The 14034-nt window shown below is 39.5% G+C and overlaps 1 protein-coding gene across 1 annotated transcript in view; it reads right to left on the bottom strand.

Moving 5' to 3' along the window:
- LOC141796219 (receptor-type tyrosine-protein phosphatase beta) overlaps positions 1 to 14034 on the bottom strand; it is a 46387-nt gene that overhangs the window by 16816 nt on the left and 15537 nt on the right. The window contains exons 2-13 of the mRNA XM_074677206.1: positions 8713 to 8734; positions 8364 to 8558; positions 7874 to 8134; positions 7056 to 7316; positions 5838 to 6098; positions 4618 to 4878; positions 4073 to 4339; positions 3397 to 3657; positions 2853 to 3119; positions 1573 to 1833; positions 1030 to 1296; positions 352 to 612 (exon numbers count right to left, since the gene is read on the bottom strand). Of these exons, the coding sequence (XP_074533307.1) occupies positions 352 to 612; positions 1030 to 1296; positions 1573 to 1833; positions 2853 to 3119; positions 3397 to 3657; positions 4073 to 4339; positions 4618 to 4878; positions 5838 to 6098; positions 7056 to 7316; positions 7874 to 8134; positions 8364 to 8558; positions 8713 to 8734 (2845 nt within the window). The remainder of the gene's footprint in view (positions 1 to 351; positions 613 to 1029; positions 1297 to 1572; positions 1834 to 2852; positions 3120 to 3396; positions 3658 to 4072; positions 4340 to 4617; positions 4879 to 5837; positions 6099 to 7055; positions 7317 to 7873; positions 8135 to 8363; positions 8559 to 8712; positions 8735 to 14034) is intronic.

The following is a 14034-nucleotide window of genomic DNA, read 5'->3' as shown; positions in this document are numbered from 1 at the left end:
TCTGGTTCAGTCCAGTCCCCAAACATAGAGGATGTTGTGACATTCATTACTGTAAGATCCCTGACTACTTCAGGTTCTGTGAGAGCAGGACAAAACAGGGAGAGGGAGATAAACATACAACCTGCCATTAGAGAAGTCACCACAGAACCAAATGGGAAAATTTCTCTGCATAAACTCTGCTCTTTCAGGTTTAGTTCAAATTTGTTCTTGGTTAAAAAAGACACAAAGTGCATCTTAATGCTTGAGGAGAATGTGTTTGTGAGGTGCAAACCCTACATTACAAGTAACAGAGCTTTGCTACAATATTGAAAACTAGCACGCTAATTTTTCCAATAATAACCATCATCTTACTGGTGTAGTGAGAAATCTCAGCCACTGCACTCTCTGTTGTGTTATCTCCAGCCACTGCTATGACAGTAAAACTGTACTGCACTCCAGCCGTCAGCTCAGTGACATTAATGTTTGTTTCAGTGACTGTTTGATTCCCATCTGTGGCTCCATTAGTCCACTTCACTCTGTAGAGGGAGCTCTTTCCCTCTGGTTCAGTCCAATTCAGAGAAATAGAGGAGGTTGTGGCAGTGACAACAGAGAGGTCTCTGACTACTTCAGGCTCTGTGAGAGAGAAAGTTTCATAGCAGAAACACTGATAGTTTTCAATGCAGCTTATGTTAACATCAAAGACATTTTCTCTTGTCAGCATTGCTATGCAGGTTGATCACCTGGGTCATTTCCAGCAACCACATTTCCTAATCTTTTGTAATGAAGTCACTGAACTTTCATAAGATATTACACACCTGCCTGCATCAAACCAAACCTTTTGAAGAGTCAAAACTCTGTATTTTTCAGACCATTTAACAGTGATGCCAACCTTTCTGAAACCTATAGTCCACCCACAGGTTGTGTTCTATTTGTACAAATTTGTTATGAACAGATCACTAAAGTTAAAACCAAAATTAAGTAATTCATAATGTCAGTGCAGATAATCTGCCCCACCCAGTTAGATCCCACTTATACTATTAGCTGACTTACTCGTATATCGAGAAACTGTGGTACTTTCTCCTTCAGCACTTCCATTCTCTACCAATGCAGAAACACTGATTTCATACTGAACACCAGCCGTCAGGTTAGTGATGTTAATGTGTGTCTCTGTCACATCACAACTCCAGTTCATTTTTCCAGTCATACTTTTCCACTGCACTCTATAGACTGAGCTCTCTCCTTCTGGTTCAGTCCAGTCCACAAACATGGAGGATGTTGTGACATTCATGACTGTCAGATTCCTGACTACTTCGGGCTCTGTGAGAGCAGGATAAAAGCAGGGAGAGGGAGATAAACATACAACCTGCCATGAGAGAAGTCACCACAGAACCAAATTGGAAAATTTCTCTGCATAAACTCTACTCTTTCAGGTTTAGTTCAAATTTGTTCTTGGTTAAAAAAGACACAAAATGCATCTTGACGCTTGAGTAGAATGTGTTTGTGAGGTTAAAACCCTACATTACAAGTAACAGAGCTTTGCTTCAATATTGAAAACTAGCACGCTAATTTTTCCAATAATAACCATCATCTTACTGGTGTAGTGAGAAATCTCAGCCACTGCACTCTCTGTTGTGTTATCTCCAGCCACTGCTATGACAGTAAAACTGTACTGCACTCCAGCCGTCAGCTCAGTGACATTAATGTTTGTTTCAGTGACTGTTTGATTCCTTTCTGTGGCTTCATTAGTCCACCTCACTCTGTAGAGGGAGCTCTTTCCCTCTGGTTCAGTCCAATTCAGAGAAATAGAGGAGGTTGTGGCAGTGACAACAGAGAGGTCTCTGACTACTTCAGGCTCTGTGAGGTGACAGGGGTTGTATGAGAAGAGACAAGTATTTAATGCATAAATATTGAATATACATAATATTCCTATGCTGCCTTGTGGATTTTTTTTATACATATGATCACGAGCCAGTCTTTGTAAATGTTAGGGTCTGAAACCATCCTGAGGGTTACTTTTAAAGGCAGCTCAAAAGCAGGGTAACACATTAAAATCTGCTGAGTGTCATTCTTTAAGAACACAAAAAGATTATAATTATACAAATTCAGTATTTAAAGTTTTAACTATTGGGAAAGGCCACACTGAGGTGGAAAGCAGCTACACGCAGCAAACCCAAAGGTCAACCCAACCAGATGATTTAAATAGAAGTGCAGCCTCTGAAGAGAGAAACAGACAGTTTTGGTGGGACTTCACTGCAGATTAACTTGTTTCACAGTAAAATACATCACCATTGTCTAACATCTATGACCCACACAGTTTGTTACAATACGTATCAGCCAATTCTTAAATAAAGCTGAGCTTTCCTGCATCAGTTTTCTGCTTCAGGCTCTTTGAGGGACATTTTCTGAGCATTAAATGTATTCAGTTGTTTGCACATGTTCTCCACAACTTCTACGCTGCATTTGACAGTGATGGACAATTTAACAACCTCACAAACATGAAACCTTAAATAAATATTATCACCCTGTTGGCTTGCTGCAGTCCAGGGATGAGTCTGTTAACACGGTCCAATACTTTACAATAACAGCAATTTGGAATGAAAATCAATAAATCATATAATAATATATTACTTGAGTTACAGCCTGAATTGTTTTTATGTCATAAGAGAACCTGAAGCTCAGGGTGTCTGCTGAAAAAAAGACCCTTTAACAAATGTAGTTGATGACCCCTGAATCAAAGATTGTCTTATGGTATTATTTAACTGTAATCCTGATTTCAATCAGTCAGACGAGTGATCTCAGACAGGTGTTGGCCAAGCAGGTGCAACACTGCCTTCCTCTTCCAGACTGTATTCATAAACTTCAGGCATACTTACTTGTGTAATGAGAAACTGTGGTACTTTCTCCTTTTGTACTGCCATTCTCTACCAATGCAGAAACACTGATTTCATACTGAACACCAGCCGTCAGGTTAGTGATGTTAATGTGTGTCTCTGTCACATCAGAACTCCAGTTCATTTTTCCATTCATACTTTTCCACTGCACTCTATAGACTGAGCTCTCTCCTTCTGGTTCAGTCCAGTCCACAAACATGGAGGATGTTGTGACATTCATGACTGTAAGATTCCTGACTACTTCAGGTTCTGTGAGAGCAGGACAAAACAGGGAGAGGGAGAATACATACAACTTGCCATGAGAGAAGTCACCACAGAACCAACCAAGTGAATTTCTTTGCATACACTCTGCTGCCTTTGGGTTAAGTTTAAAATTGTTGGTTATTAAAAAAAGACACAAAGTGCATCTAAATTCTTAAAGAAAATGTGTTTGCGAGGTTAAAACCCTCCACTTGAAGTAACAGAGCTTTGTCATAATATTGAAAACTAGCACTGTCATTTTTTTCAATAATAACTATCATCTTACTGGTGTAGTGAGAAATCTCAGCCACTGCACTCTCTGTTGTGTTATCTCCAGCCACTGCTATGACAGTAAAACTGTACTGCACTCCAGCCGTCAGCTCAGTGACATTAATGTTTGTTTTAGTGACTGTTTTACTCCCATCTGTGGCTCCATTAGTCCACCTCACTCTGTAGAGGGAGCTCTTTCCCTCTGGTTCAGTCCAATTCAGAGAAATAGAGGAGGTTGTGGCAGTGACAACAGAGAGGTCTCTGACTACTTCAGGCTCTGTGAGAGAGAAAGTTTCAGAACGGAAACACTGATAGTTTTCAATGCAGCTTATGTTTACATCAAAGACAATTTCTCTTGTCAGCATTGCTATGCAGGTTGATCACCTGGGTCATCTCCAGCAACCACATTTCCTAATCTTTTGTAATGAAGTCACTGAACTTTCATAAGATATTACACACCTGCCTGCATCAAACCAAACCTTTTGAAGAGTCAAAACTGTATTTTTCAGAACATTTAACAGTGATGCCAACCTTTCTGAAACCTGTAGCCCACCTTCAGGTTGTGTACTATTTGTACAAATTTGTTAAGAACAGATCACTAAAGTTAAAACCAAAATTAAGTCATTCATAATGTCAGTGCAGATAATGTGCCCCACCCAGTTAGATCCCACCTATACTATTAGCTGACTTACTCGTATATGGAGAAACTGTGGTACTTTCTCCTTTTGTACTGCCGTTCTCTACCAATGCAGAAACACTGATTTCATACTGAACACCAGCCGTCAGGTTAGTGATGTTAATGTGTGTCTCTGTCACATCACAACTCCAGTTCATTTTTCCATTTATACTTTTCCACTGCACTCTATAGACTGAGCTCTCTCCTTCTGGTTCAGTCCAGTCCACAAACATGGAGGATGTTGTGACATTCATGACTGTAAGATTCCTGACTACTTCAGGCTCTGTGAGAGCAGGATAAAACAGGGAGAGGGAGAATACATACAACTTGCCATGAGAAAGGTTGCTCAAAAACCAAACAGGAAAATTTCTTTGCATAAACTCTTCTTCTTCTTCAAATTTAGTTCAAATTTGTTCTTGGTTAAAAAAGACACAAAGTGCATCTCAATGCTTGAGGAAAATATGTTTGTGAGGTTAAAACCCTACATTACAAGTAACAGAGCTTTGTTATAATATTGAAAGCGAGCACTGTCATTATTTCCAATAATAACTATCATCTTACTGGTGTAGTGAGAAATCTCAGCCACTGCACTCTCTGTTGTGTTATCTCCAGCCACTGCTATGACAGTAAAACTGTACTGCACTCCAGCCGTCAGCTCAGTGACATTAATGTTTGTTTCAGTGACTGTTTTACTCCCATCTGTGGCTCCATTAGTCCACTTCACTCTGTAGAGGGAGCTCTTTCCCTCTGGTTCAGTCCAGTTCAGAGAAATAGAGGAGGTTGTGGCAGTGACAACAGAGAGGTCTCTGACTACTTCAGGCTCTGTGAGAGAGAAAGTTTCAGAACGGAAACACTGATAGTTTTCAATGCAGCTTATGTTTACATCAAAGACTTTTTCTCTTGTCAGCATTGCTATGTAGGTTGATCACCTGGGTCATCTCAGGCAACCACATTTCCTAATCTTTTGTAATGAAGTCACTGAACTTTCATAAGATATTACACACCTGCCTGCATCAAACCAAACCTTTTGAAGAGTCAAAACTGTATTTTTCAGAACATTTAACAGTGATGCCAACCTTTCTGAAACCTGTAGCCCACCTTCAGGTTGTGTACTATTTGTACAAATTTGTTAAGAACAGATCACTTAAGTTAAAACCAAAATTAAGTAATTCATAATGTCAGTGCAGATAATCTGCCCCACCCAGTTAGATCCCACCTATACTATTAGCTGACTTACTTGTATATCGAGAAACAGTGATACTTTCTCCGTCAGTACTGCCATTCTCTACCAATGCAGAAACACTGATTTCATACTGAACACCAGCCGTCAGGTTAGTGATGTTAATGTGTGTCTCTGTCACATCACAACTCCAGTTCATTTTTCCATTTATACTTTTCCACTGCACTCTATAGACTGAGCTCTCTCCTTCTGGTTCAGTCCAGTCCACAAACATGGAGGATGTTGTGACATTCATGACTGTAAGATTCCTGACTACTTCAGGCTCTGTGAGAGCAGGATAAAAGCAGGGAGAGGGAGATAAACATACAACCTGCCATGAGAGAAGTCACCACAGAACCAAATGGGAAAATTTCTCTGCATAAACTCTGCTCTTTCAGGTTTAGTTCAAATTTGTTCTTGGTTCAAAAAGACACAAAGTGCATCTTAATGCTTGAGTAGAATGTGTTTGTGAGTTTAAAACCCTACATTACAAGTAACAGAGCTTTGTTATTATATTGAAAACTAGCACTGTCATCATTTCCAATAATAACTATCATCTTACTGGTGTAGTGAGAAATCTCAGCCACTGCACTCTCTGTTGTGTTATCTCCAGCCACTGCTATGACAGTAAAACTGTACTGCACTCCAGCCGTCAGCTCAGTGACATTAATGTTTGTTTCAGTGACTGTTTGATTCCCTTCTGTGGCTCCATTAGTCCACTTCATTCTGTAGAGGGAGCTCTTTCCCTCTGGTTCAGTCCAGTTCAGAGAAATAGAGGAGGTTGTGGCAGTGACAACAGAGAGGTCTCTGACTACTTCAGGCTCTGTGAGAGAGAAAGTTTCAGAACGGAAACACTGATAGTTTTCAATGCAGCTTATGTTTACATCAAAGACTTTTTCTCTTGTCAGCATTGCTATGTAGGTTGATCACCTGGGTCATCTCAGGCAACCACATTTCCTAATCTTTTGTAATGAAGTCACTGAACTTTGATAAGATATTACACACCTGCCTGCATCAAACCAAACCTTTTGAAGAGTCAAAACTGTATTTTTCAGAACATTTAACAGTGATGCCAACCTTTCTGAAACCTGTAGCCCACCTTCAGGTTGTGTACTATTTGTACAAATTTGTTAAGAACAGATCACTTAAGTTAAAACCAAAATTAAGTAATTCATAATGTCAGTGCAGATAATCTGCCCCACCCAGTTAGATCCCACCTATACTATTAGCTGACTTACTTGTATATCGAGAAACTGTGGTACTTTCTCCTTCAGCACTGCCGTTCTCTACCAATGCAGAAACACTGATTTCATACTGAACACCAGCCGTCAGGTTAGTGATGTTAATGTGTGTCTCTGTCACATCACAACTCCAGTTCATTTTTCCAGTCATACTTTTCCACTGCACTCTATAGACTGAGCTCTCTCCTTCTGGTTCAGTCCAGTCCACAAACATGGAGGATGTTGTGGCATTCATGACTGTAAGATTCCTGACTACTTTAGGCTCTGTGAGAGCAGGATAAAACAGGGTGAGGGAGATAAACATACAACCTGCCATGAGAGAAGTCACCACAGAACCAAATGGGAAAATTTCTCTGCATAAACTCTGCTCTTTCAGGTTAAGTTCAAATTTGTTCTTGGTTAAAAAAGACACAAAGTGCATCTCAATGCTTGAGGAAAATATGTTTGTGAGGTTAAAACCCTACATTACAAGTAACAGAGCTTCATAATAAAATTGAAAACTAGCACGCTAATTTTTCCAATAATAACCATCATCTTACTGGTGTAGTGAGAAATCTCAGCCACTGCACTCTCTGTTGTGTTATCTCCAGCCACTGCTATGACAGTAAAACTGTACTGCACTCCAGCCGTCAGCTCAGTGACATTAATGTTTGTTTCAGTGACTGTTTTACTCCCATCTGTGGCTCCATTAGTCCACTTCACTCTGTAGAGGGAGCTCTTTCCCTCTGGTTCAGTCCAGTTCAGAGAAATAGAGGAGGTTGTGGCAGTGACAACAGAGAGGTCTCTGACTACTTCAGGCTCTGTGAGAGCAAGATAACAGCAGGGTGAGGGAGAAGACATACAACTTTAGTCCAATCAATAATAAATGATGCGATTTCTGCAGTTGAAAAACTTCAGTTTTTTTAAACACGTATGGCAATTATAGCCATGATTGAGGTCAGCAGAGGATCAACTAGGGAGTTTTCCTAAAGTAACATCTGTTGCCTCGGGGTTAGGTGAGCATTGCTGCTTGTTTAAAATGACAAAAAATAAACCTTTACAGATGTCTTAAAAAAAAGGACACTGAAGAAGTTTTTCAGTACATCTACAATAAAAACTGTAGGATTGTTTTTTAATGTATCTTGTCTTGGTTGTGAGCACAAATATAATTGCAAAATATCAGCCAATGAATGAACACTTTGCAGCAGCTGTGCACAGGTTTCATCTGATCCCCTCTGAAGAGGAACAAGCTGAACCATGTGCACCATGTAACTTCCTGTTGTCAGTGCAGGTTGGGATTGAACCAATAAGTTTAGACTGGTGTGCTGAAATTAATAATGTGTCATTCTTCATAAGCCAAAGCTAAACCTGTACTTACTTGTGTATTTGGAAACAGTTACTGGGTCTCCTTCAGTAAGTCCATCGTCCGCAACTGCCGTAACTGACACATTGTACTGAACCCCAGCAGTCAAGTTAGTGATGGTCTTAGATGTCTCGCTCACAGTATCATTGTTATGGTCTATTCCATCAGTCCAGTGTACTTTGTAGCTGGAGCTGTTTCCATTTGGTTTAGTCCAGATCAATAACATGGAGGATGTTGTGACATTAATGGCATTTAGACCAGTGACAGCTGAAGGCTCTATGACGAGAGAGACAAAGAGAGAGAAAGAGGGTAATGTCAGAAAACAAACACTTGCGTTGAACTTGATCAGTGCTTATTTATCTGTGCTTTTTTCCCCTTTTTTTCCTCTGTACTTGAAGTACGTACACATAGTTAGACATGCTGGATGCGCAGCATCCTCTGAGTACAATGTGATATCATACATTGTCATGGTTTAAAGAGTTAGAAATAGGGAAAAGAGACTTACTTGTTGTGACTTCTTTGCAGCAGTTAAAACAATCAAAGAAGACTGAGTAGACTGCTCCAGGAATCAAACCAGGTATTGAACCTTTTCCTGAGCTTTGGTTTTCGATGGATAAATTACAGTTTGGATTTGATCCAAGCACAACTGTTGTCATGTTTACAGTTAATGTTTCTGTTAGATTTTCGGCACATGTTTCACCTAAGAGAAAGAAAAGAAAGAAGTACAGTATTTATAATTTGGACACTTCAAATTCAAAAGGGTGAATGTTTGAGCATTTCTTATATTTATTAAACAGACTGGTGAACAAAAATGCAGAACCTATAATAACTGTGAGCAGGGATTTTGTACATACCATCACACCTTGCTTCAGAGATCTGGAAGGAGAAATAAAAGAGAAAAGCAGAGTGAGTTGTGAACCACCAGCAGAGGTCAGCATTGAGTTAAAACCCTTCACACTATTAGATGGCAACTCAAACACGCTTTCAGTGTCACAGAGCATCATTTGATGGTACAACCATACACTGACTACTGAACACTTATCTTTTAAGGTGTACAACCCTGTTTAAAGTGTTTCAGCAGCTCTGGACACAGAAAAACACCAGGTTAAAAAAAGTTCATCGAACTCAACACACAGGGATGTGTTTCAGAGACATTGTTACCAGCCTTCCCTCCACAGGTACCATGTGTTTATTTCAGAGCACAACTTCCTTCTCAGTTTTGCATATGTATACAGAAAGGTGAGGTACCATGGGTTAAAGTCCTTTTGATTAAAAAGATCCTTCCATGTGTTTCAAGGAGTTTTGTTTTGTCCACTTTCCTTTTCTTAGGTCTGTTCATCTTTACAGGAGGGCTGATGGGTCAGAGGGTAAAGTGCAAAAGTGGAGTAATAGGACTACGCTTCACCTCAACAAAGCCAATGTATCTACAGTGCACCATCTAGTGGGAAAACATCAGAATTGCAGGGAAAATAAAACATTAACAAGGTTTATTCATTTAATTTTTTCAAGTTCGGCGGGACGGATTAAAACGTTTAAAACGGCCGTATGTGGCCCCCGGGCCGTAGTTTGCCCATGCCTGGGCTATACAGTGTATGGTTTACCGCGAGGTTTTAAATAGGTTATGAGCCAAACCTGGTGTTAGAAAAAACATATCATCGAACAATCTAAATCACTGTTTCTCAAATTGTGGTCTGCGGATCACTAGTGGTCTGCCAGTGCCCTCTAGTGGTCCCCAAAGACCTTGAGGGAATTGTGTCTTTTTTAATGGAACATTCACAAAAAAAGAGGGGGTGGGGGTGCAAGTTGTTCAGCTACTACGCAAATTGATAAAATCTACAAAAATTGGTTCATAAAAGCATTGAGTGATTTGTTTAATCTAAGTACTTAAGTATTTAAATACTAGAAATTTTAAGTATTTTGGAATAATGTATCAGTGATGTAGCTATACTCCGATTTTGAGGTCCATTTTCTCCCTCATTCTAAAAGAAAACAACAAACAAACCACCAAACTATGAGGAAATGAGTGCACTTTTTTACTCTAGTCTCATTTCAAGTCTCATTTCATTGTCATTTTGAAAAAAAAAACTTGTTCTAAATAAAGGGAATTAGAGAAATAAAATGTACAATTTTAATCATAAAAATAATTGGCATATAATCCATTTTTAAATCGTTAGTTGCAGCCCTAGCAAGTTGTAGCATGTATGATTCGGTTTATAGCATATGAGTTTGTTCTCTGGGTGTTGTTCTGGGGCTATTTAGCTCGCGGTGATCTTTTTTAACATTTTGAGCATTAATTTCACACCCTGAATTGTTCTATTTGCAAATTTCTACCTTTGTTTTACTTTTTTTCATGATGATGTATTTAAAATGTTATAAAAAAGAAATCTGAGGAGGCCTACTGAACTGCAGATACTGCACATCACCTATTAAAAATCTTTGAGTTTCTAATAAAGGAAAATAAATAGTGATATGTTGCCTTTGTTTTCCCCTACTCTGTCAAAATTGTACAGACTTTAAAACTGAGAGTACCAAACCTGATATTTTTTGTATCATTACTTCCCCTAGAACACACATTTGCTTTTATTTTGTTTAAATGTATAGCTGCTCACTGTCTATTAGAAAACTTGACTTTGCTGCTACCTGTCTGAACCAGGACTCACTTGGAAAAAAGACCATTTAAACCTCAACAAGTTCTGTTCTTGTTTAAACAAACAACAAATAAAATATCACCTCCCGTGCTCCAACTGCTTACACTCGTGTGTAAAAGCATAAACTTACACATGGTTACATAAAAGCTTGTGTGTGCATGACCACAGCTGTGTATTTTTCCCTGTTGTGGTTATCTGTTGCATGATGTCAGGACTCAACAAACAAATCTGATTCTATATTACTGATTAGCCAAAGCTTCAACAGGATGGAGAAACTCTGACATGTTTCTTTTCACTCTGTTTGCCACACAGCTAAACATTAAACACATGGCATCACTGCTCAAACCTGCATCGGCCTCTCCCCCACAGAGAGCTCAGGGAGAGGACCAGTCAATCATTGACTTCAGCTTACAATGGCTGGAAAGACTTTCAACTCACAAGATCTTAGCAGGTTATTGCTAAAACTAATTCAATCAGACCACAATGACCTGGACTAGTGAAAGTAAATTATATTGTAGAGGGAAAGTCAGCACTCTGTCAGTAGGATACAGCTCCTCTTGGGGTATGGAGGAGAGGGGTGAGACTGTTAAACTGAAGCTGAGAGCGGGCGTTTCTGTCACCAACATCAGTTGTTGGCGACATTTCTTATGAATGTAAACACAGGAGGGGTGTTCTGCAGTATGACTGGTTTTCAGTATGAGTTTACCTTAGATTATATATCTCTATTGTGTGCTGTTTCTACTAATTCTTTTTATGAATATGTTAAAAAATAAACATCTGACTGAGTGTGACACAATGGGTGCATCAGTTAAAAATGGTCGGACCAGGAAGTGAAGAAGAAAAGTCTGGCTCTGTATTTGAAGCTGCCCCTCTCACCCACCCGTCTCCAGAGACTGGTGGCCTCTCCTTAACTTCTCTTTTTCTATTCACAGCAGTGACCCTTCCCTTCCTGCCGCTCCTCTGGGACTCTATTCTTTTTGAAGTGCAGCGATGCCACACAGCGGTGTGTGAGGAGGTCAAGGGTTTGGGGCACTTTGAGGGTCCAGAGGAGTCTTTGTACATTCAGCATGAGAGAGTCACTTCTGCAGAACGTTTAACTCTACCCGTCAGGGTTTGGTCTTTTATAAAGCCAACGTCTCAAAGTCTCAGCTCTCACATCAACCAAAATTAACATCATTACCAGGAAGCATCACAAAAACATTCATGTCTGGTCAACCCTGTGGGTTCTTTGGAGGGACAGTTTGTATGAGGAAGTTTTCATCTGAAAGATAAAACTTCTGCTGTTTGGGTGAGGCGTTAGCTCGGCTGACCTTCACACTCACAGAACATTAATAGTTTTCACACATTTCTCCCCAGAGTGACATGTTTATAAGTCATGAAAAAAGTCTACTATAGACCTTTTTCATGAAACCTGACAATGTCCATCCACCCTCCCCTGGAAGGAAAAAGGATACATGGTAATTTCTGGATGCTGGTGTGAAATGAATACTCTTTTTCATATATGCTGTGTGATAAACTGTGATCCACGTACTCAACTGTACATAAATCCTGTTGTGCAGTGAACTAGTATACAAATAGCCAGGGCAAGGCTACTTTAACCATCAATCGGGAACTAAAATAAATGGAAAGAAGCAAGAAGTGGATCAGTAAAACAACAGAAAAGTTGGTAGCAGTTATTATCTCCACGCTAACTTTTACGCTAACTGTTACATAAATAATCCTGCTCTATCGTGTGTTAGTGTCTGTATCTGCCTCAACCCTCTCCTCTGCCTGTATGTTGATGTTTAGGTTGTATCCGGACGTTTCTAGGCAGAGAATAAGCGTTGTTACATCAGCCAATCACAGCACGCCCATGCCCAAGTGACTTTGCGTGTTAATAATAAGGAGAGGAAGAAGCTATCCTTAGCAGCTACAATAGTGGACATAACGTGAAACAAAAAGATAAAGCTTTTTACTTAACAAGGGTGAGGCCTGGCTCAACTTTCGCTAACCTTCAGGCACTCAGAGAGCAACATAGGATGAAGAGCAAGCTGGCTTTCTACTGAGCAGGTATGTGTCAGATAGCGGGATTAGTCTGTGCTAACATGCTGAGTAAGGAGCACTGCTTTTGAGTCTCTCCCACGTAGAAACGAGATGGTGCAGGTGGTTGATGGGCTAGTGAATGTGTTTGCTTAGTCACAGTCAGAGGCTGAGGGTGTGTGCTGCCGCTGGCACTGAGCCAAGGAGGAGAAGCCCAGTTTGAATGTTGTGTTTACTAACAAGTAATCAAACTTCCTTAAACTAAAATTCTGAGGCTTTTTATGTATATTTTTGCACAAGAGAAAAATATTTGAGAGATGGGCTACTTTTCTTTTTACTTACGTAAGCTGAGATGTATTATTTATGTTTACATCATAGAATTTTCACTTCAAACAGAAAATGAATGTTTTAAATAAATGTATGGTTTTTAAAGCTGCTTTGTGGTCTTTGAGTATCTTTGGGTATTTTTGCTGTATCTCCAAAAAGCTGGGTAGGATGTACTCTCTATGGGTTTTCAGAATATAGCCACCCTAAACAAAGTTAAGTGTGTGAAAATTAGGTCTTTGAGTGGAGTTGGTTTTTTTCTCATGTGAGGCAATATGTGCCACAAGGAACTTTTAGCCAATAGGTCTAAAAACTATTTCCAGTCAAAACTTCCTTTTTTGAGCAGCATTAATGTCTCATGTGATCCACAACATCCCTTCAGGATAGCACCCTTTCATCCATTTCGAGTACCAGAGGTTTAAAGTTCAACAGACACTTCTTTCTGGCTTATTCTGCAAAACAATCCCGAAAATAGAAACCCATGTTCTTGTTGTTTACTTAAAATGGGTTTAGTTCTCACTTACATTTGCTGAAGTAACATCAAGATGAAGATTTTTCAAGGTAAATTGAAACTTTGTAGGTCATTCCTCAAGATGAACAGAAAACAACTTTTAAAATGTTGATTGTGGGTCAAGTTAATCATACCTGAAGCGTTCAAGGAAGCAAGGAAATTTAACTGCAGATGGGTTTTGGCAACAGCATTTAGCAGAGTTGTGTCTTGAGTAAGATTGTTGATCTGAAACAGTTTTTTAACTTCACTTGCATGAAGATAAATAATTTGAAGGGAGCTGGGATGCTGTGACAGAGGGTTGTGTTTTGATTTGTTCTTACTCTTCACACATATAACAAAGCCTGCAGACTAGACACGTCTGAAAAGAAACCTAAACATGTCACATGCTGACCAACCAGACCCCAGATTCTACGTTTTAATATAGAAGATAATATAGTAGAGATAAACTATGGGACGACATAAAGTCATGCTGTTTCATTCAGATCAGTACTGACAGGCTCAATGATAAAAAACAAACTATTATAAAATCAAGTAGATTTGGGACTTTATCATGACATAAGATAATTATTAGAATTAAAAATTTGCTGAACTAAATTTTGCCACAAACTGGTGAACCCCACCTGCCTTACATGATTACTTGATGTGACAAAACCTTCCAGACAAGTGTGAAAAGG

The sequence above is a fragment of the Halichoeres trimaculatus genome, unplaced genomic scaffold (genome assembly GCF_033239565.1).
Source record: "Halichoeres trimaculatus isolate MK-OKI-2021-1 unplaced genomic scaffold, fHalTri1.1 fHalTri1_scaffold_10, whole genome shotgun sequence".
In the NCBI taxonomy this organism is placed as follows: Eukaryota; Metazoa; Chordata; class Actinopteri; order Labriformes; family Labridae; genus Halichoeres; species Halichoeres trimaculatus.
The sequence above is the reverse complement of the archived record's forward strand: the minus strand, read 5'-3'. Positions and strand labels throughout refer to the sequence as shown.